This window comes from Cebus imitator, unplaced genomic scaffold, assembly GCF_001604975.1.
Source record: "Cebus imitator isolate Cc_AM_T3 unplaced genomic scaffold, Cebus_imitator-1.0 Scaffold515, whole genome shotgun sequence".
NCBI lineage: Eukaryota > Metazoa > Chordata > Mammalia > Primates > Cebidae > Cebus > Cebus imitator.
In genome coordinates, this window is record NW_016107830.1 from 1,244,754 (window position 1) to 1,268,070 (window position 23,317).

The 23,317-nt window shown below is 36.3% G+C and overlaps 1 protein-coding gene across 1 annotated transcript in view; it reads left to right on the forward strand.

Moving 5' to 3' along the window:
• FAM81B (family with sequence similarity 81 member B) overlaps positions 1 to 23,317 on the forward strand; it is a 63,641-nt gene that overhangs the window by 26,123 nt on the left and 14,201 nt on the right. Inside the window, exons 4-6 of the mRNA XM_017514103.2 lie at positions 7,329 to 7,447; positions 15,755 to 15,884; positions 22,715 to 22,821. Of these exons, the coding sequence (XP_017369592.1) occupies positions 7,329 to 7,447; positions 15,755 to 15,884; positions 22,715 to 22,821 (356 nt within the window). The remainder of the gene's footprint in view (positions 1 to 7,328; positions 7,448 to 15,754; positions 15,885 to 22,714; positions 22,822 to 23,317) is intronic.

Below are 23,317 nucleotides of genomic sequence, written 5' to 3' on the forward strand. Positions count from 1 at the left end.
TTCTCAGTAGTAGGATGAAATCCTGCATATCCTGCTTCATCCCACCCACAGTGTGAATCATCCCTTTGTCCAGCACATTCACACTGTCAACACTCCCTGCCTGTTAGTCACTCAGTAGCCTGTTGGTTATCAGATCAGCTGTCGAGATGAGAGATCACAATGCTCATGTTCAGGTATCCCTTATTTTACTTAATAATGCCCCAAAGCACAAGAGCAGTGATGCTGGCTATTCCACTATGGCAAGGAGAAGCCGTAAAGTGCTCTCTCTAAGTGACAATGTTAAAGTTCTCAACGTAATAAGGAAAAAAAAAATCATATGCTGAGCTTGCTAAAATGTATGGTAAACACAAATCTTCTATTCATGCAATTGTGAAAAAAGGAAAAAGAAATTCGTGCTAGTTTTGCTTTCTCACTTCAAACTTCAAGAGTTACGGCCAGTATGTGTGATATTACAGTACATTGTTATAATTGTTCTATTTTTAGATATTGTTAATCTCTTACTGATAAGTAACTTTATCATAGATATGTATGTAGAAAGAAACAATATACATAGGGTTCAGTACTATCTGAGGTTTTGGGCATCCACTGGGAGTCTTAGAACGTATCCGCCTTGGATAAGTGGGGACTGCTGTACTTCTAAGACTATTTTTTTCTAAAATCTATAATGATATACGAAATGAGGTAAGAATCTAAATTAATTTTTCCTTTTTAAAAATTTATTTATTTTACTTTAGGTGCATACTATATCTGGCATTTCTCCCCATGTTATCCCTCCCCACCCCCCATTGTCTCTCCCCTACCCCCCTCAACTGTCCCTGTGTGTGATGCTCCTCTCCCTGAGTCCACGTGTTCTCGTTATTCAACACCCACCTATGAGTGAGAACATGTGGTGCTTGGCTTTCTGTTCTTGGGTCAGTTTGCTGAGAATGATGGTTTCCAGACTCATCCAAGTCCCTATAAAGGACACAAACTTATCATTTTTTATGGCTGCGTAGTATTCCATGGTATATGTACTACATTTTCTTTGTCCACTTTATCATTGATGGGCATTTGGGTTGGTTCCAGGTCTTTGCCATTGTACACAGGGCTGCAATGAACATACATGTGCATGTGTCTTTATAGTAGAACGATTTATAGTTCTTTGGGTATATACCCAATAGTGGGATTGCTGGGTCAAATGGAATTTCTATTTCTAGATCCTTGAGAAATTGCCACACTGTCTTCCACAATGGTTGAACTACTTTACACTCCCACCAACTATGTAAGAGTGTTCCTATTTCTCCACATCCTCTCCAGCATCTGTTGTCTCCCAATTTTTTAATGATCACCATTCTAACTGGTGTGAGATGATATCTCAGTGTGGTTTTGATTTGCATTTCTCTAATGACCAGTGATTATGAGCATTTTTTCATATGTTTCTTGGCCTCATATATGTCCTCTTTTGAAAAGTGTCTGTTCATATCCTTTGCCCACTTTTGAATGGGGTTGCTTTTTCTTGTATATCTGTTTTAGTTCTTTGTAGATTCTGGACGTTAGCCCTTTGTCAGGTGGGTAGATTGCAAAAAATTTTTCCCGTTCTGTTGGTTGCCGATTCACTCTAATTATTTTTTCTTTTGCTGTGCAGAAGCTCTGGAGTTTAATTAGATTCCATTTGTCTATCCTGGCTTTTATTGCCATTGCTTTTGGTGTTTTAGTCATAAAGTCCTTGCTATGCCTATAACCTGGATGGTTTTGCCTATGTTTTCTTCTGGTGTTTTTATGGTGTTAGGTTTTATGTTTAAATCTTTGATCCACCTGGAGTTAATTTTAGTGTAAGGTGACAAGTAGGGCTCCAGTTTCTGCTTTCTGCACAATGCTAGCCAGTTTTCCCAACAGCATTTATTAAACATGGAGTCCTTTCCCCATTGCTTGTTTTTGCTGGGTTTGTCAAAGATCAGATGGTTGTAGATGTGTGGTGTTTCTTCTGGGGTCTCTGTTCTGTTCCATTGGTCTATGTCTCTGTTTTGGTACCAGTATCATGCTGTTTTGATTACTGTAGCCTTGTAGTATGGTTTGAAGACTGGCAGTGTGATGCCTCCGGCTTTGTTCTTTTTGCTTAGGATTGTCTTGGTTATGTGGGGTCTCTTGTAATTCCATATGAAGCTTAAAGTAGTTTATTCCAGTTCTGTGAAGAAGGTCATTGGTAGCTTGATGGGGATAGCATTGAATCTGTAGATTACTAAGGGCAGTATGGCCATTTTCATGATATTGATTCTTCCTAACCATGAGCATGGAATGTTTCTCCATCTGTTTGTGTCCTCTCTTATTTCGTTGAGCAGTGGTTTGTAGTTCTCCTTGAAGAGGTCCTTTACATCCTTTGTTAGTTGTATTCCTAGGTATTTTATTCTCTTTGTAGCAATTGTGAATGGGTGTTCACTCTTGATTTGGCTCTCTGTTTGTCTGTTATTGGTATATAGGAATGCCAGTGATTTTTGCACATTGGTTTTGTGTCCTGAGACTTTGCTGAAGTTGCTTCTCAGTTTGAGAAGATTTTGGGCTGAGACGATGGGGTCTTATAGCTATACAATCATGTCATCTGCAAATAGAGACAATTTGACTTCCCCTTTTCCTAATCGAATACACTTTATTTCTTTTTCTTGCCCGATTGCTGTGGCTAGAACTTCCAATACTATGTTGAATAGGAGTGGTGAGAGAGGGCATCCTTGTCTAGTGCCTGATTTCAAAGGGAATTCTTCCAGCTTTTGCCCATTCAGTATGATGTTAGCTGTAGGTTTGTCATATATAGCTTTTATCATTTTATGATACATTCCATCAATACCTAGTTTATTGAGAGTTTTTAGCATCAAGGGCTATTGAATTTTATCGAAGGCCTTCTCTGCATCTTTTGAGATAATCATGTGGTTTTTGCCTTTGGTTCCATTTATGTGATGGATTACATTTATGGATTTGTGTATGTTGAACCAGCCTTGCATCCCCGGGATGAAGCCTACTTGGTTGTGATGGATAAGCTTCTTGATGTGCTGTTGCAATCTGTTTGCCAGTATTGTATTGAAGATTTTTGCATCGATGTTCATCATGGATATTGGCCTGAAGTTTTCTTTTTTAGTTGAGTCTCTGTCTAGTTTTGGTATCAGGATGATATTGGTCTCATAAAATGAGTTAGGGAGGATTTCCTCCTTTTGTATTGTTTGATACAGTTTCAGAAGGAGTGGAACCAGCTCCTCTTTGTACATCTGGTAGAATTCGGCCGTGAACCCATCTGAGCCTGGATGGGTTTTTTTGGTTGCTAGGCTATTGATTGCTGCCTCTACTTCAGCCCTTGTTATTGGTCTATTCAGGGTTTCAGCTTCCTCCTGGTTTAGTTTTGATAGAGTACAAGTGTCTAGGAATTTATCCATTTCTTCCTGGTTTACTGGTTTATCTGGGTAGAGCTGTTTGTAGTAATCTCTGATGGTAGTTTGTATTTATTTCTGTGGGATCAGTGGTGATATCCCCTTTATCATTTTTTATTGCATCTATTTGATTCTTCTCCCTTTTCTTTTTTATTAATCTGGCTAGCGCTCTGTCTATTTTGTTGATCTTTTCAAAAAAACAGCTCCTGGGTTTATTGATTTTTTGAAGGGTTTTTTGTGTCTCTATCTCCTTCAGTTCTGCTTTGATCTTAGTTATCTCTTGTCTTCTCCTAGCTTTTGAGTTTTTTTGATCTTGCTCCTCTAGTTCTTTCAATTTTGATGATAGGGTGTCAATTTTAGATCTTTCCTCTCTTCTCCGGTGGGCATTTATTGCTATAAATTTCCCTCTCGATACTGCTTTGAAGGTGTCCCAGAGATTCTGGTAAGTTGTGTCTTCATCCTGGTTGGTTTCAAAGAACATCTTTATTTCTGCCTTCATTTCATTGTTTATCCAGTCAACATTAAGAAGCAAGTTGTTCAGTTTCCAAGTGGTTGTGTGGGTTTGAGTGTGTTTCTTGATCCTGAGTTCTAGTCTGATTGTGCTGTGATCTGATAGACTGTTATAATTTCTGTTCTTTTGCATTTGCTGAAGAGTGATTTGCTTCCAATGATGTGGTCAATTTTAGAGTAAGTGCAATGTAGTGCTGAGAAAAATGTATATTCTGTGGATTTGGGGTGGAGCATTCTGCATACGTCTATTAGATCCACTTGGTCCAGCTCTGCATTCAAGTCCTGGATATCCTTGTTAATTTTCTGTCTCATTGATCTAATATTGACAGTGGAGTATTGAAGTCTCCCACTATTATTGTGTGGGAGTCTAAATCTCATTTTAGGTCATTAAGAACTTGCTTTATGTATCTGGGTGCTCCTGTGTTGGGGGCATATATATTTAGGATAGTTAGCTCTTCCTGTTGGATTGATCCTTTTACCATTATGTAATGTCCTTCTTTGTCTCTTTTGGTCTTTGTTGGTTTGAAGTCCATTTTATCAGAGACTAGGATTGCAACCCCTGCTTTTTTTTTGTTCTACATTTGCTTGGTAAGTCTTCTTCCATCCCTTTATTTTGAGTCTATGTGTGTCTTTGTATGTGGGATGGGTTTCTTGAATACAGCACACTGATGGGTTCTGACTTTTTATCCAGTTTGCCAGTCTGTGTCTTTTGATTGGGGCATTTAGGCCATTTACATTCAATGTTAATATTGTTATGTGTGGATTTGATCCTGCCATTTTGTTACTGGTTGGTTTTCTTTCTCATTAGTTGACTCATTTTCTTCATTGCATTTTTGGTCTTTGCCAACTGGTTTGCTTTTGCAGTGACTGGTACTTGTTCCTTTTGATGCTCACTGTTTCTTTCTGGAGCTCTTGTAAGGCAGGTCTAGTGGTGACAAAATCTCTCAATAATTGCTTGTCCATAATGGATTTTATTTCTCCTTCACTTATGAAGCTTAGTTTGGCTGGATATGAGATTCTGGGTTGAAAGTTCTTTTTTTTAAGGACGTTGAATATTGGCCTCCACTGTCTTCTGGCTTGCAGAGTTTCTGTCAAGAGATCTGCTGTGAGTTTGATTGGCTTCCCTCTGTGGGAGACCTGACCTTTCTCTCTGGCTGCCCTTAGCATTTTTTCCTTCATTTCGACCCTGGTGAATCTGACGATTATGTGTCTTGGGGTTGCTCTTCTTGAGGCATATATTTGTGGAGTTCTCTGTATTTCTTGAAGTTGAAATTTGGACTGCCTTGCTAGGCTTGGGAAGTTCTCCTGGATAATATCCTGGAGTGTGTTTTCCAGCTTGGATTCATTCTCCCCGTCATACTCAGGTACACCTATCAAGCATAGATTAGGTTTTCTCACATAACCCCACATTTCTTAGAGGCTTTATTCATTTCTTTTCACTCTTTTTTCTCTAGCATTGCATTCTCGTTTTATTTCAATGAGTTGATCTTCAATCTCTGATATCCTTTCTTCTGCTTGATCCATTCGGCTATTAAAACTTGTGTTTGCTTCACATAGTTCTCGTGCTGTGTTCTTCAACTCCATCAAGTCGTTTATGTTCTTCTCTAAACTGGTTATTCTAGTTAGCATTTCGTCTAACCTTTTTTCAAGGTTTTTGGTTTCTTTGCATTGAGTTAGAATGTGTTCCTTTAGCTCTGAAAAATTTGTTATTATCCACCTTCTGAATCCTGTTTCCGTCAATTCTTCGCACTCCTTCTCAGTCAAGTTGTGATCCCGTGTTGTTGAGGAGTTGTGGTCCCTCAGTTGGAGCTAGGAGATCTCTGGGTTTCTGCATCTCTTTTGCTGGGTGTTGTAAGCTGGAGTTGTGTCTAATCTGCCATCTTGGATCCAAGCTCTAAATTAATTATTTTTATTTTTTATTTTTTTATTTATTTTTTTGCAGATTGTTTTATGTACAATGCCAACTTTTAAAAGGTCACTAAAGTTAACTGAACAATAAACTAGGCAGACATTGCTTTACAAAAAATTATTTTCTAAGTAACTAGAGACCCAACCCACTTGTGAAATTACTCCCCCATTGATTTGTGAGTCACAAGTAGAACATATTCCTTTCTTATGCTTACCAAGATCTTCATTACATTACAGTTAGCTACATACCTTTACAACACTGATTTACTTATCCTTATTTTAGAAAATATTTTAGTATATAGTAGAGTAAGTTTCCTTTCATCACTATCTTTACCAAAACAGAAAACAAAATGCCTGCAAACACTCAAAAAGACAAAGCCAAACTCTAGTTTGTGTTTCTGACATTTTTACGTCTTCAATTAAGGCTTTTTTGTCCTTGGGTTGTCTCAGTCTACCAGTTAAAAAATGAGCAAGAGTCTATCTGTGGCCTTTAAAATTCCTATAATTTATTTGCTATAAAAATTCTTCCTTTCCTAGTAAAATTCATAACCATAGTTTAAACATAATTTAGGACTTTGTCAAACATAATACTTAAGCTGAAATGTCTCCCCAAGTAACAGATTTGTGTTTTCCAAAGGCCTACACAGAACTCTCACTTTTTTCTTAATAAATACCAATTTCTTATATGTTTTCACTTTACACTGGAATTTATTTAAATGTCAAGTATAATATAAGTTTTCTATGGACAAACAGAATTTTTTGATTTTTAAATCAATACTTATAAATGGGTACCAAAAAATTAAAAACCACGGTTCTCAGGACCACCAGCCTAGTAGTACAGGAAAGTCAGCTCAATTTCCAGAATGCCAAAACACAATGAAGACGTGACTAACAATACTCATGGTCAAAATCTGGACACAAATGAGGCATAAATCTCTCATATTCTCTAAGAAATCTAGATAAACTCTTTTCAATGTGTATGAAACAGATTGATTCAGGTTTGCTTGCTTTGTATTAACTTCATTGTGGTTCTGATTCAATCCATTAAAAATCTTGCCTGATGCCATACTGAAAAAATCCTTTTATAAACTTATGGCACCAATTGTGAAATGCATTTTTGTGAAAAGCTTTTATATCAATGATGGCCAATGGCAACTCATGACCATATTAACATAATAAATATGCTCTGTTTGGCCCATATAGTGTTTATAAAAGATCTTGAATAATATGCCAATATTGTTAATTTGAGCAATTTCATATAAAATCTGGATTTCTAGCCTTCTTTAAAACACTATTGTGCATCTTTCCCACCTGGCAATAATCAGCTAGAATCAAACCACTGCAGCTTCCCTCAGATAAATTAGCAGTGATCACTTCTCTCTGAGATAGGACCCTCTCATTAATTTACACCATCAGCCTAAGTACAAAATGCATTCAATTAGGTAACCCCTGCTTTAAATGATGTTTCCTTATTATGTGTGATGGGAAATTAATGGAATATTTAATTCAAAATGACAGATTTTAGAAGACCAAATAAGAGCTCGAGATCAGGCGGCCACAGGAGCTAATTTTGCAGTACAGGAGATAAACCTCAAACACCTACAAGGAATTGGAGATCTTCGAGGAAGAGTAGCCAGGTGAGAAGAAGCCTATTGACTAATGTTTAACAGTCAATTCTTGGCCAGTGAATTCCCATTCCCAAACAAGTTCCATGTTGTAGAAAAAAGATATTGTTTACACATTAAGCTAAACTAACGAGATGGCAATTAAGAAAATGTACCATAGAACTTCGAATGCCTCATGCTACCTGTGAGATTCAAAGTTTAGGGGCGGCCGGGTGGGGTGGATCACGCCTATAATCCCAGCACTTTGGGAGGCCGAGGCAGGTGGATCACGAGGTCAAGAGATTGAGACCATCCTGGTCAACAAGGTGAAACCCTGTCTCTACTAAAAATACAAAAATTAGCTGGGCATGATGGTGCGTGCCTGTAGTCTCAGCTACTCGGGAGGCTGAGGCAGGAGAATTGCTTGAACCCAGGAGGCGGAGGTTGCGGTGAGCCGAGATCGTGCCATTGCACTCCAGTCTGGGCAACAACAGCGAAACTCCATCTCAAAAAAAAAAAACAAAGTTTATATAAAGACCCCTTACACAGCTTGGTCCCAATGGAAGTGACCAGAGTTCTGTCTTTACAGCCTCAACTGTGCAAATACTAACATCCATACATAGACACACCTTCACAACCATGTACAAAATCCCCTTATGTGTCAAATGCTAATGAGTAAAACATTGAAAATATACAAGAATTATATTAAAGAGTCTAACAAAAGGGATTTACTGCCAAATGGATAAAGTTCTGAATAGCTCTTTTGTACAAGATTTCTAAATCAAAAGAATTAATGGCCTGCAGTTCAGCAACCATGTGTAGGTATTGAGAATGGCAGGACCACTCTGGCAGATGCATCAAAGATGACTTGTGAATGGCTGACTGTGGACACCTTTCCCTCTCTACATCTTCTGCCAGTACCTCATTCCTCTCTCCTATAACACTTGCATCTCCATCTGGTTGATCCACTTGGACGTGTTCATGACCAAATAAGAATTAGATAATTACTACCTAAGACAAAGCTCTCGTAGGGTATTTACCCATTCAATTTGACAAAAATGTATTAAGCACTCATCTTATGCCAGGTAGTGTGTTAGAATTCATCAATGTGGTCTTCTTCCTATAGTTGTTCACAGTCTACCAGGGAAAACAAGCCATGTCAATAGCCAATGAAGTGAATGCTGTACTAAAAGTCTGGGATGCAATGGAAATGTCCAAATCAGGCCCATGTGGAGGACAAGCTTCCCTGGGGAGGTGACACTTGAGCTGAATTTTGAAGGATTTATAACAGTTAACTAGACAAGGGAGGGTGAGAAAGACACTTTACCTGGAAGAATAGTATGTGCAAAAGAACTGAGGGAAGGATCACTGTGACATATTCATGGGCTACCTGTGAGAAAGGCATTTTAGTTACGGTATTTTGCAGTAGGAATTTTGAGAAAGTTGGGAGATGAAGCCAGAGAAGCAGTCCAGACCTGGAATACGAGGGGTCTTGTAGGCTAAGGTAGAGTTTGAACTTTATGTAGAAGGTTATAAATGACCATGGGGAGATTTTAAGTAAGGGAATGGCATATCATATTTTGTGACATTCTAGTTTTAGCTGAATTGCTAGGATACAAAAGAGGACATGGAGATCAGAGGAAGGCTATTGCATCAATCCAGGTGAGAAGTAGCAGGGCCTAAACCAAGGCACTAGTCATAAAAGCCCAAAGGAGGGGACAGACGACATAGACACTAGGGAAATAGAATCTACAGGATCAATAAACACGGAAGATGAATTAAGCAGGTGGAGGTCAAGGATAACAACCAAAGTTTCTGGGCTTGGAGACTGGTTGAATACTAATTTTATTCCACAGAGAAGAAAATTTGAAACAAAGAGCAGTTATAACAAGGAAGTGGAAAGAGAAACAGGGAGTAATAATGTGTTTGGCTTCCACCATGTTGTATATGAGAAGTCATCAGGCTATGAACTGGAATGGGCATGAAGTTCAAAGGGGAAGAAGGAAGGAGGTATCAAGGATGCCCAGGTTTCTGGTTAGCCCACAACATAAATGACTTAATGGCTTTGAGAAAGACTTTGTAGTTCTGGAGTGTGGTTTCATTCCTGTTAAAAATAAAAGATGCCGTCTAGGAAATAATACGTATGGTTGAAAAACTCTCATCAGAGAAAAAAATAGCCATCGGCCAGTCCAGAGAATAAACAGGTGAATTTATATTATATATAAATACATAAATAGAAAAAATATATATGTAAATGTATGTTTCATTATTTAATATTTGATCAATACCAAAGAAGTTTTATAATATTTGGGTAAGTTATAAAACAAGATAAAACAAATACCAGCAAACCCACAACCTATTTAGGTGTGCTAAGATTTTGCAAGAAGATAAAACCAAACATGGCTTCTTTGTTTGTTTCTCTTTTGAGACAGAGTCTCACTCTGTCACCCTGGCTGGAGTGCAGTGGCGCAATCTTGGCTCACTGCAACCTCTGCCTCCCGGGTTCAGACAATTATCGTGCCTCAGCCTCCTGAGCAGCCGGGATTACTGGTGCATGCCACCATGCTTGGCTAATTTCAAACATGTTTTAAATGAAATATAATTTGGTTCAATTTGGTGGTATGCTGATAACACTCCTACCAACTATTTCTTTCTGCAAACCACTTACAAACATATTATTTTACTTTTGTAAATCCTGTTTTATTTGTAAGACAAAATAGCAAATGGATCTGAAAGAAACTAAGAGATCAATGAAATTACATCAAGAAGATGTGCAATTCTTTTTGCTCTTGTTGCTTTTTGCTTACCTTCCCCTTCAGTCATAAGCAGTGATTTCAGGACAAGGTCTTATTTTTCCTTGAAATGTCTCCCTTTTATGGAAAATTTCTGAAATCTATTTGGCAATCTGAGACAGAATTTGGCTAACAGCCATGAGACTTAAATTCACCCTCTCCTGTTTCTTTTCTGTGCTTTTGCCAGGCAAATGACTAATGGACAAGCTAAGGCAGATTGATTACTGTCTTTCCACATAGAGGGACCTCAATTCCAATGAGCATTTTGGCATAAGTAAAATTAAGTTGATTGTTTTAATATAATTGTTAGCAAACATTTTACTGCTTCATAAATCAAGCTCAATATTTAATAACTACAGTGAGATTTGAATTTTACACCTTATTTTCTACGGCAACACATTGCAGTTTAAAGGTAAGTGCTCCCAATGAGATGAGTTCCTCAAAGTTGCCATCCTGCTTTTTACATCCTGTCCTTTATTTGATAGACTAGTGTCAAGTGCAGCAAAGGAAAAGGTGAGCATGCAAAGGGCACCATAGGGATGGATGTGACTTACAATCCGCAGCAGCAGTCAGAGGCCAACTCTCTAGCCTCATGTGGCTCTTTAGGACTCCAGAACAAACCTACATGTGGGAGGGGAAAAAGATAAATTTTGTTAATTTGTGATTAAAAGCAAAATCATGTTCTTTAAAGAAACAGGCTAGGCACAATGGCTCACACCTGTAATCACAGCACTCTGGGAGACCAAGGTGGGTGGATTACAAGGTCAGGAGTTCGAGAGCAGCTTGGCCAACATGGTGAAACCCTGTCTCTACTAAAAAAAAATACAAAAAAAAAAAAATTAGCTGGGCATGGTGGCACATACCTGTAATCCCAGCTGCTCAGGAGGCTGAGGCAGGAGAATTGCTTGAATATCAACTTTTGAAAATTTAAGAGGAGACATGCCTGGTTATATAGAGCAGAATAAAGACATTTTATTCCACTCTCTTACTTGATACAATTCAATGTCAGTGAAAAATAAAAGAAGGAAAACAAAAACTCCAACTTATTAATATAGTATGGAAGCTGCTGCAGCCACTAACCACAAACAGAGCACACTTAACAAATGTTGTGACATTTGGACTGATGCAGTCCTTCTCATATTTGAAACATAATTTCCCACTAGTCAACAGTCATAATTTTGAGAGACACTGGCAAAATGGAATACAGCAGCATTACCCAGAGGCTCGGGTGGGTCATCAGAGAGAGGGGACATGATGTCCCCTTAGAGATTCAGGTCAGCAACACCAAACAGCTGGGAGGTATAGCCAAAGACGCGACCATGTTCTTTATCATTTCTGTCATCTAGAACCTCCCTCCTTGCCTACTTATACCTGAGAGAAACAGACTGAGAAGGGAGAGAGATTTGATACTGCAAGCCTGAATAGAGGATGCAATCTACCTGCCACCAAACACACTCACTGATCCTCTCCAGGTGGCCAGAAACATTCAAATACGTAATAGTGATTGTTAGAATGCAGTCATGCATGTGAATCACTTCCACTATCATCCCCAGATAAACAGAAGACAGACAGATGACAGACCGACAGACAGATAATAGATAGATAAAAACATAGGCAAAAGACTTGCGAATACATTTCATGAAGGAATTACCAGAAAAGTATGGGAAGAGTTCAAACCAAAAGTTCTCCCGGTTTCAAAGAAATTAAGAATAAAAGAAAAAGAATTTTATTTTTTTTTTAAGAAAATGTTACTTGTGAACAGTCACATGTAATCTGGCCCTTCCAAAAGCTTCACTGAATCTACAGTAAAAAGGTTTTCTCTTTAAAATATAAACCCATAAGGATAGGGGATATCAGCATAGAAGTCTTGGAACCTAGAAAGCAGATGGAAACATGAAAGCTGCCTTAGCAGAATTAAGGCCAGTTTTAAAGTTGTAAGATCAGCTGAGAACAACCTGACTCTATGCAACAGAATTCTCAAAAGGCTTCAGGCCCTTGCCTCTAGGGAGAGGAACAAAGAGAGGCAGTGAGAGGAAGGGCCAGAAACCACCGTAGTTTATTATTAGCTTTTTAGTTATTACTAACTTTCAAATTACAGGCATGTTTTTCTTTGATAAAATAAACAATAATTTTTAAAATATGGTATAAAAAGCTTTCCCTCAAAAGAGACTATCAGATAACAAAAGGAGATAGATAAACTGGAATTGCTCATGGATAAAGTAAAAGAAAAAGTTAAGCTATTATGAAGATTAATATACTTTAGAAACTCCTAAAACAGAACAAATACAACCAAAAATAACAAGCTATAAAAAGTAAAAACATGAGCAAACCACACCAAATGAAAATAGATACTTTTCAACATGATTGTAGAAAAATTGTTTTATGATAGACAAGGAAAACTCATCCAACATAGAAATAATACAAGGCCCTAAAGAAGAAACAGAAATTCTTCAAAAAAAAATTCATGAATATAAGAGAAGAAAGCTTTCTTGAAATAGAGATTTGAGTCTATAGATTAAAAGCAAAAACTATGGAAAAAATTATATAAGAAAAAGGAAACCAAGATATCCTGGTTGAAGTTGCTGAACAGCAAGGATAAAGACTCACACAGCATCCAGGTAGACAAAGCAAGTCTCATTAAAAAAAAGGAAAGAAGTGTCATCACCTCAGACTTGTCCACCTCAACCAGTACCAGAAAAGAATGGATTGATTGTTCCAAAAGAAAGAAAAAAAATGTTATCTTAACTAAGTTACTTTTCAATTACAAGAGAAATTGGGCATTCTCAAGCACTCAAGAACTTGAGAACTCTAGCACTCCTGAGCCCTGCTTTTAAAATCTGTATGACAAAATCTGGCCAACCATGGAGTAAATCAAAATAAGGATTTCAGAAAAGAAATCATGGTTTCAAAGGATTATCAATGAACATATAAGGCACATAGAGAGTGAACCTTAAATAACCATAGGCATTCTAGTGACAGAACGCCATGCAAATGTCGTAAAATTTAACATTTTAAAATTAGCAAATTACATTTTAAAATGTTGAAGGCACAAGTATATAAACTTATTTATTTTCTCATTTTTTGGCTTATGGTCAACAGACAATGTCTAAAGTTAGTAAATCTAAAGTTGGCATTGAGATGGTAGTTGTGAAAAGTATAACAATTCCAATCTATAATAGCTTTTTATAGTTTCCTTTTTTTAGAGAAAAATCTCTCTCATAGTGAAGCAATACATATCTGAAATTCAATAATTTCATTTCTCACTAAGAAATTAACCTAAGAAGTTACATTTTCCCAAGTTAAAGTAAAATTAAATGTAACATTTTAAAGTTGATGCATATAATATAATCCCAGTATTCTAAATTATATTTCTTTCTTCCTATCTCTGTGTATATATATACACATATTCTAAGTATATATGTATAATTATGAACAGAATATAATCAAATATTAACAATGTTATTTTTAAGAGGGATTTGGAAAGATGTTAACTTTCTTCTTTGTTCTTTTAGGCATGAAGTTTTTTTGTAATGATCATGCACTATTTTAACAGAAACAATAAAATCATTCTAAAGAAGGAGTAGGCAGAGGAACTCCTTTTGGAATATAAAGTGCAGCTTGGAAAAGCTGTGAATCAATCCTTGACTTCAACATGTGGGATTAAGCTGGTGGGTGGTTAGGGGAGGTGAGAATGAACAGGCGGCGACTCTCGAGATGAGTAAATAAATCGTAGCTGCTAATCTTGTGTGGGTGCTCCCCCCTGTGTCAGGCACTGGCTAAATGCTTTGCATGCATCACCTCCTTCCATTCCTAAATAACCTCGCAATGTAATACTATTCCGGACAGCCACTTAACAGTTTTGAAGGATGAGCCCTCTAGAAGACCCTATTTGCATTGTCAACCATGTGTTTCTGGCACCCCTGGCGTTGTGTGGTAGACAAATTGTGCAACCATGGCATCATTACCCCTTTTTTTCAGATGAGGTAAAGTGAAACTTGCAGGCAGTAAGAAGCTTGTCCCAGATCATAAACCTAGCCAGTGGCAGAAGCAGGATGCAAAGTGTAGTCTATCTGATACCAGAAACTACATTTTTAACCAGTAGCCTCTACTGCACAGGCCCTGATGTCCCTGAAGATGGGAAACAAGAGAAGGATGGAAGGGAGATGGCACGAAGTGGTGGGAGCAGCAGCCACTCCTGAGTAGTCTTTGGGGGTCTTAACATAGACTTACATCAGGACATTCTAATTAACCAACAATAGAGGTGCCATTCTGACAATGACAGTTTGTATATGCAAAGGTGTAAAACAGCTTTTGACCAGTAATTTTGTGCATACCATCCTGCTCCCATTCTTGATCAAATTAATTCCTGATTTTTTTCTCCCAGCAGCCTCTTTACCCCCACTACAGTCAACTTTAAGGGTGTTGCTAAAGGAATACCTTTAGTATCCTTTTAAAGGAACGCTTAGGCAAAATTGCCATCTTGACTCACCTTTGCCTCAAATCTTTAGCACCAAAAACTTTAAGGAAAAAAGATTCATTCTGGGACACTAAAAATGTTGATGTCATGAAGCAAACAATATTTATAGCACTTCATATGATAATATGAAAATGTAGTTCCTAATATTATTTGATGACAGTCAAAACAGTTATTTTATAAAATGACAAATATCAAAATGATCCCAGATAACTCAGATATACAAAAGATAAAGTCTTTCAGTGCTCTTCAACCTATCTTTCATGCATACATGAAAGTATACAGAAGCTGACCACTAATACACTTTGCTGTCTGCTGTCTCTCAAGAGAGGTCATGGGTGATGGCAGTGGAATGTGGTTGTGTGTTTGCTTCATACTGGGAAGATAGTTAATCTTCAGCTCACCTCCCTAGCTCCTTCTGACCAGAATTCCTTCCCTTAATTATAGCATGCAACTTTATGACCAAAGCTTCATTCACATGTTAGTGTGAATTGGTTTTGTCCTAATATGACAATGCCTGACTGAGACTATTTAAGGAACAGGAGTTTTGTTTGAGGCTAAGAGGGTGAAAAACTGGAGAAGATGGATTGGAAGATTTTGGTTTGTCAGGGCACCTTTTCTAGCCAAAGAGGAATTGATAGTCTGGGGGCCAAGAAAAGAGGATAAAGAGAGGAAAGTGGATTTAGAATGTGATATAAAAGAGGAAAACATTTTAATTTTGCCTAACCATAGGCAGCAGCCTGTAATTCCAAAACATTAAAGTTTGTTATAACTCCTAAGACTAAGCTAATATCAAGCTGAAAATGTTAAAATTTCCCTCAATTTACCAAAATAGCCCCATCTAAACTATTTCAATTTCTATTCTGGTTTGGGCCAATGAATTCAACCTGGTTTCTCTCTCATCAGAAAGAGAGGAGAAAAATAAAGGAGATTCCTGAATAAACTCATATCTACCAACTCATTCTTCAAATGACTGTAGAACTTCAGCCATCAAATGAATGTGCAGGTGTCTACTACAGTACTAAAAATGTTATAAAGGTATTGAACTCACCCCAATTTCCATCTTGCCATTAGATGTGATTCAAGCATTGTGAAGCTTTCTGGAGACATTCACTTCATCAGGCAAGAGTACCGGCAAATTGAGAAAGTCATTCAAGAATTCATGCCTGCCCTGGAAACTCTTTCCAAGAACTTGGACATGAAGGTAACTGAAAATAGATGGGACTCATATTCCGTGTTATAAGATCATTCTACCTTATCAAAATGCCCAATCAGGTGCTAATTTTTTAAGAGAACTCTTCTTCCAAAGGGTTTGATTCTGACAGCTAACTCATATGTTCTGTGGGAACAGTCAATTCAAGCAACAAATGTTTAATGGATGTCTGTTGTGTTCCAACACAGCCATCTACTCTAAGCATACATTGCTTGAGTCCACCATTGCTGTTATTTTTTTACTTTCTGGAAGTAGTAAAACTATTTTTACTCAAAGACTATGGAACCAAAGAATATAAACAAAAGAATTTCCCATGGAAGCTATTATTAAAAGTCCAACATAAATCTGAATTGTTTATGTTACATCCCTGCTTAAAACCCTGCAATAGGTTATATCTCTTATAAAATAACATGTAAGTCCTTTGGTTGGTCTGGATTTTAAAAGCCATCTCTACACTGGCCCCTGCTTCTTGACTTACTCTTTATACCCAGTGACACTGAGCTCCCTGTAGGTAGGTCCCTACTCGCACCAAGATATTACACATCTTCCCCTAGTTCATGCTAGTTTTCTTCCTGAAGTGTCTGTTTTTCACATCTTCCCCTAGTTTTCTGCCTGAAGTGTCTCTTTTTCATCTTCCCAGTCAATGGTTTCACTAAAGTAGAGCCCAGTGCAAAGTTTTCTGTGCTCCACTTTGTCACAATTCTTATGCAAAACAATCACTTCTCTTCTCCTCTGAAGTCAGGAGGACTTATTCAGGATTCTCCTTCATTTTTCTCTTTTCTTTCTAATGAGAGAGAAACCAGGTTGAATGTATTGGCCCAAACCAGAGCAACAACTTGAAATAGTGTAGATGGGGATATTGTGGTAAATTGAGGGAAATTTTACATTTTCAGCTTGACATTAACTTAGTTATAGGAGTTATAACAAATTTGGGCAGAACAAAGTAGAAATCCCCTGGAAATTGGAAATATGAAAGTTTGTTGTTTGATCATTTGTTGGTGGGAGCCTGTTAGTCCAGAGGAAGTATTGCTGAGCACAGTTTACTCCAGTCCCATCTCGCTCTCCTTATCTACCTCCTTCTCACCCATCTTATTAGGCCCAATAATTTTTAAATTCTCTTTGTTTTTCAATGTACTCAATCATATCAACAACATATCATGGCAATTCTATCTCCGGTTTTCTGATTTAATTCTTAATCGCTTTTCTTAAAGTCTTGACCAGAAATTCCAGAACACTGTTAAATAAAAGTGGTCATAGAAGGCAGCTTCTCTCCTTCCTGATTATCCTAGAAATGTCTTCGCTGTTGGCAGCTGGCTATTGGTTTGAAATATTTTTTATTCATGTTAAGGAATTATCCAGTGATTCCTAATTAGTTTTTTTATAAGGATCAAATGTCTACTTTAATCAAATGCCTTTTAGATATCAACAAATATCTAGAACCACCATATTGGTTGTTTTTTGGTTTGGGGATTGCTGTGTTGTTTGTTGACTTCTTTGGCCTTCTAATGTGTTAATACATTTCCCAATGCTGAAACATTCTTGCATTTCTGTAATAAAAGCTATACGTTTATTCCATAATAATTCAATATTTAATTTGGCATCAGGATTCAAAAGTGACATTGGACTATAATTCCTTACTCTCTTTCTGTTTAATATATTTTTAAAGATAACACATACATACAGCTCAAAAATCAAAACTACATAAGAAAATATAGACAGATAATTTTTATTCCCACCCCTTAACCATTCATCACATTTTTTTCACGATCCTCACAGGTAACCATTTTTATTAGTCTATTGTGGATGCATTCAGCATGCCCTTTGCAGTTATGAGCAAATGAAAATACATATTTTTATTCCCCCTTTATTGCACAAAAGATAGTATATATACATATATATATAGCTATGCCTTTTAAAAAAACACTAAACAAATATATCCTGAAGATCTTTCCATGTTGATATATAGAGAGCTTTCCTTATCCTTTTTTACAACTGCATACTCTTCCTTTGTAGGTAATAATTCATTTAACCACTCTTGCATAGATGGATATTTGGGTTCTTTTAAACATTTTGCGCTTTCAAATGATGCTACAATAAATAACCTTGTGCATATGTCATTTTGTATGTGTGTAGATATATCTGTAGAATAAATACCCAGAAGTTGGATTCCTGGATCAAAGGTACATGTGTGTTGTTTTGAAAGATCTTGCCAACTTGCTTTCTAAACAGCTTTTACCTCATTGCACACCTACTAGCAATATGTAAAATGTCCTGTGTCTCCACTGCCTCACCAATGCAGTGTTGTTCAACTTCTGAATTTTGCCATTCTTATAGGAAAAAGGCAGTATCTTTTTGTTTTAATTGGCTTTTTTTATTATGGAAGAAGTTGAGCATCTTTTCACATATTTAAGGGCCATTTGTATTTCTTTTTTGGTGAGCTATCTGTTCATGTCTTTTGCCAACTTCTCTATTGGGCTATTTTTCCTCTTTAGGAGTTCTTTATATATATCAGGGAAATGAGCTGTTTTCTCTATGACATGAATTCCAAATACATTTCCCAGTTTGTCATAGGTGTTTGATTTTGACATGCACAAGTAGTTCTCTAGTTGTAGCTGAATTTATCAGTTCTTTTGTGGCTTCTGGAATTTCAAATCAGTTAGAAAGAGCTTCCCTACACGAAGGCTTGAAAGAATCATGGCTTTATTGTTTATACATAAATTTTTGATCCATTTGTAGTTTTCCTAATATATGTCTTAATTACTGTTTTGATTATTGAATCTTTATAGTATTTTTATATCTGCTAGGGCTGGTTCTTTCCATTACTTTCTTTTCTCAGTTTTCCTGGTAAAACTAGTTGGTTTTACGTACAAAATCAAACTATCTCATTTCAGTAAATAAAACAAATAAACTCTATTTTAATCTTTATTGAAATCATATTAAATTTGTAAATAAATTTTAGAATTGATATCGTCATAATGCTGGGTGTTTTATCCAAGAACATAGTGTGCTTCCCATTTGTTTGAGTTTGCTTTCATGTTCTTCAGGAGTATTTTCAAATACTGTAGACTGGGCATAATTTCTTATTAAACGTATTTTGAGATTTTGTAATCTTTTTCTTTTTAGTTTATTGTAACAGGGGCTTCAATATGCTTTCTAATTCATTGTTAGTTGTACATTATGAAGGTGATATTAATTTCATATTCCACAGTGAATTCTCTTGATTACAGTAATTTTTTAGTTTCCCTTCCTCTCTAGGAACACAGTCATATGCTCTGTAAATGGTAATAGTTTTAGCTCATCTTTATTCATTTTCATATGCATAATTTCTCTTTCTAATTGCTTTGACTAATCACCCTAAACAAGGTTAGATAGTAGTGTGGGAATAGTGGTTACCCTGGTCATGTTCCTAACTTTAACAGAACTGTCCTGTGTTCCCCTTATGATGGGGGAGGTAAGTTTCCCTGTTAAGCATGTTTAATACCCAACTATTCCTATATTTTAAATATTTTTAGAAATAAAAAACAATTACTGAATTTTATTAAATACCTTTTTAGCATTTATGGAATGATGTGTTCTCTCCTGTTATACTAGTATTATCATTACCTGTTAGTAAACTATCCTTGTGTTTTCTAAAATAAATTACACTGATTATGATGTATTTTGTTGTGCTGCTGGATAATGCTGCTGACATTTTACTCAAGAATTTTGCATTAGTGCTTATGAGTGAAATTAATCTATTTTATGTGCCATTGTTTTCAGATTTTGGAGTCACTGTTATGCAGACCTCAAAAATAATTTGAAAGATTTCCTTCTTTTTCTATGTTCTGAAATAGTTAAAGATTTGGTAGCTTCACTTCTGATGTATTATCTAAGCTTGATGACTTGATGAGGAAGGAAGTTGTTTGATAGCTTTCATTTTTTATATATTTTTTGAGACAAAGTGTCTTTCTGTTGATTAGGCTGCTTAAACTTTCTATCTCTTCAGGGTAACCTTTAATAAATTGCTTTTTCTTGGAAAAAATATTTATTTCTTTCAGATTTTGAATTTGCATAAAGTTATGCAAAATGCTTTTAGGATGGTTTTAATTCTCTCTGCTTTTATTTATTCTATTATTTTGTATATTTGTGCTTTTCTTTTTTTCCCCTTGATTAGTCTAGATGTGCCTTAATTAGTTGTTCTACAATGAATCAATCCTTTTATATTTTTTTTTAGTTCTGCTTCTGTTATCTTTTTTAGCTCACCAATTTCACCATTTATCTTTATTGCCTACAGTGTGCTCTGCTGCACATTTTAAAACTTTTTAAAACCACATGTATTTGTATTTTTTGCTGACATAAGCATTTATGGCTATGAATTTTTTCTGAACATCTCCTTATTCTTTTTCCTTATATCCCCCAGAGTTTGACATGTAGTTTTCTCATTATTATTTCCTAGAAATTCTGCAATTGTGTGTGGTATTTTCCCTTAAATAGTTAAGAGGAGTTCATTAGTCTGTTCTTACGCTGCTAATAAAGACATACCCAAGACTCAGTAATTTATCTAAAAAAAGAAACTTAATGGATTCACAGTTCCACATGGCTGGTAAGGCCTCACAGTCATGGTGGAAGGTGAAGCAGGAGCAAAGGCTTGTTTTACATGATGGCAGGCAAGAGAAGTGCCTAGCAAAAGAGGGAAAAGTCCCATATAAAACCATCAGATCTCATGAAAACTCACTCAATATCATGAGAACAGCAGCATGGCGGGGGGGGGGGGGGGGGGAGGGTGGCAACTGCCCCTTTGATTCAATTACCTCCCATAGGGTCCCTCCCACAACACATGGGAATTATGGGAATTACAAATCAAGATGAGATTTGGATAGGGAGACAGTCAAACCATATCAAGGAAGTTTCTTTCCCACCCTCTGAGTTAAGGACTTTTTGTTTTGTTATGCTGGTATTCATTTTTAGTTTCATCTCATTATAAGTAAAAATTTTCATGAATACAAGTTTTAGTTTCTGGAATATTTTGAGGGTTGTTTTTGGTGGCTGGATAGTCCATTTTTGTACATGTTCTAAAATAATGTATATTCTGTATTATTAGGGTATAAACTTTAATCAGTACCTATAGGGAATAACTTAATGGTTAAATCTTCTGATTCTTACTTATTTTTTAGTCTACTGCTGTCTTGGATTGAGAGGTAAATTAAAGTCTCCTCTGGTTATTAGACTTCCATTTCACCTATAATTTCAGTTTTGAGAATGTTTCTGCTGTTGTTTGGCTTACAGATATTCACAACTACTCTTTTTTCATTCATAATTTTAATACTTAAGTTTTCTCTTTTCATGTGTAGAGTAGAACAAACTTTGTCTATTATCCTTTCAAAAAACAGCCCTTGTATTTATACATCAATCCCATACCTTTTTGTTTTTATTCATTTATTTTTAAAATATTTGTATGTTAGTTTTTCATTGCTGCCTTAACAAATTACCATAAACATAATGGTTTAAAACAACACAAATGCATTATCTTATGCTTTCCGTAGGTCAAAATTTGGGGGTCTTAGACTGGACCTCTACTCAGGGTCTTACAAGGCAGAAATCGAGGTGTCTGCAGAGTTGTGCTTCTTTGGGGTAGTTTTGGAGATGAATCCTCTTCCAGGTTCATTCTAACTTTTGAATCCAGTTCCTTGTAGCTGTAGGACTAAGGTCCTTGCAGGCCGTCAGCAAGGAGCTGTCTGTCAGCTCCTTGCTCCAGAGGCTGCCTACCTTCCTTCTTGTATTTTCCATGCCTATTATTTTATTTCAAACATTTCCATCTTTAGCCTGTTTTAAGTGTAAGTTTCTCCTGTAAATAGCCACTCAAGTGCTATTGGTTGCCCATCCAACACTTACCTATTAAAATCCTTCCATTACTCCCATTTCTTTCATAAGAACTCAGACTTTATTAAATGCCCACTCTTCTCCATACGACCATCTATATTAGGAGATGAATTCTGTTTGACCAAAGCCAATCATGTAGTTTCATTCATTTAAAAATCTTCTATTCATTTACTTGAATTCCAAAAGGTTCATTTCGTGGCAATAATCCCCCTGAACCACCTTTAAATTTGAAATTTGCTCAGAACTGGCAGTCTCTATCTTTCCTAAGAGCTGCAGTGACTAGTTGAGACATGATTATGGGCTGCAATTCTGCATCTATTTTTTAATCCAGTTCTTTTACGTAAAAGAACTTTCTCAATGTTTCTGGCAATTTGGAAGTTACTCTAATCTTAAATTCTAAAACTGGAATTTGTTTTTTTCCTATCCTTAAATGCCCTAAGTCATTTCACTTGGGATTCACCTGTGCTCATGTCAGAAAGCTATCTGGAAATCTTAGGCCAGTCATGTGTGTTTTCCTCAGAGCCGGACTGTGCATTTAAAGGTTTATTCAGTAAGTGTTTGTTGAGCATTTACCATTGATCACCTAATGTGCACTGAGGATATGGTGGTAATAGCATACAGTATCTTGTATTGTAACTGGGGAAACAATAGAGAAGTAGAGATATAATCAGATTAACAGACTAATAAACAAACTAACAGAAATAGCATGTTTTAGTTATGTCATTAGATGGCCTATGACCAAAATGAATATTCTAGACAACAGAATGGAACCACTTCTATTATCCTTTCCTTGAGGATATTGTAACTATGATTCTCATTTGAACACAAGTCATTTTCAAGTGTAATCATGCTTTAGGTTCAAGTCTGTTTCCTGGCTTCTTAAGGAATGAAGTATATTAATGTGAATGCTGGTGGTTTTGTTCATCTACACACACAAAAAAACTCTCTTGGACTTTCACTAGGTGATGCAGCTCTTAGGAAAGATAGAGACTGCCAGTTCTGAGCAAACTTCAAATTTAAAGATGGTCCAGGGGGATTATCGCCACGAAATGAACCTTTTGGAATTCAAGTAAGTGAATAGAATATTTTTAATTCTGTTAAGTGCATTCCAAAGGGTTTTGCCTAATGAAAGCATTGGCATGAAATAAAAACCTATCCCAGGAATTTGAACCTGGCCAAGAAATAAAGCAGTGAACTAATGAAGAGAATATTCTACAATAAAGTAACATATAATATTTATAAAATAAGAATTATGAAGACTAATCTTGTCATTCACTTTGTTTGCACAATATCTCAACTGAATTGAAACATTTTTACCGTTCCTGTGATTTTTACTTATTATAAATTGCATATTAAAATGTCTCAATGTAAAACACTATAGAAAATAATTTCATTCTCCAAGACTATCAAATATTTTTAAAAACAATTTTGATATGCAAGCTTTTCCCTTAAGATTCTTTCCATATTATGCAGCCATAAAAAAGGATGAGTTCATGTCCTTTACAGGGACATGGATGAAGCTGGAAACCATCATTCTCAGCAAACTGACACAAAAACAGAAAACC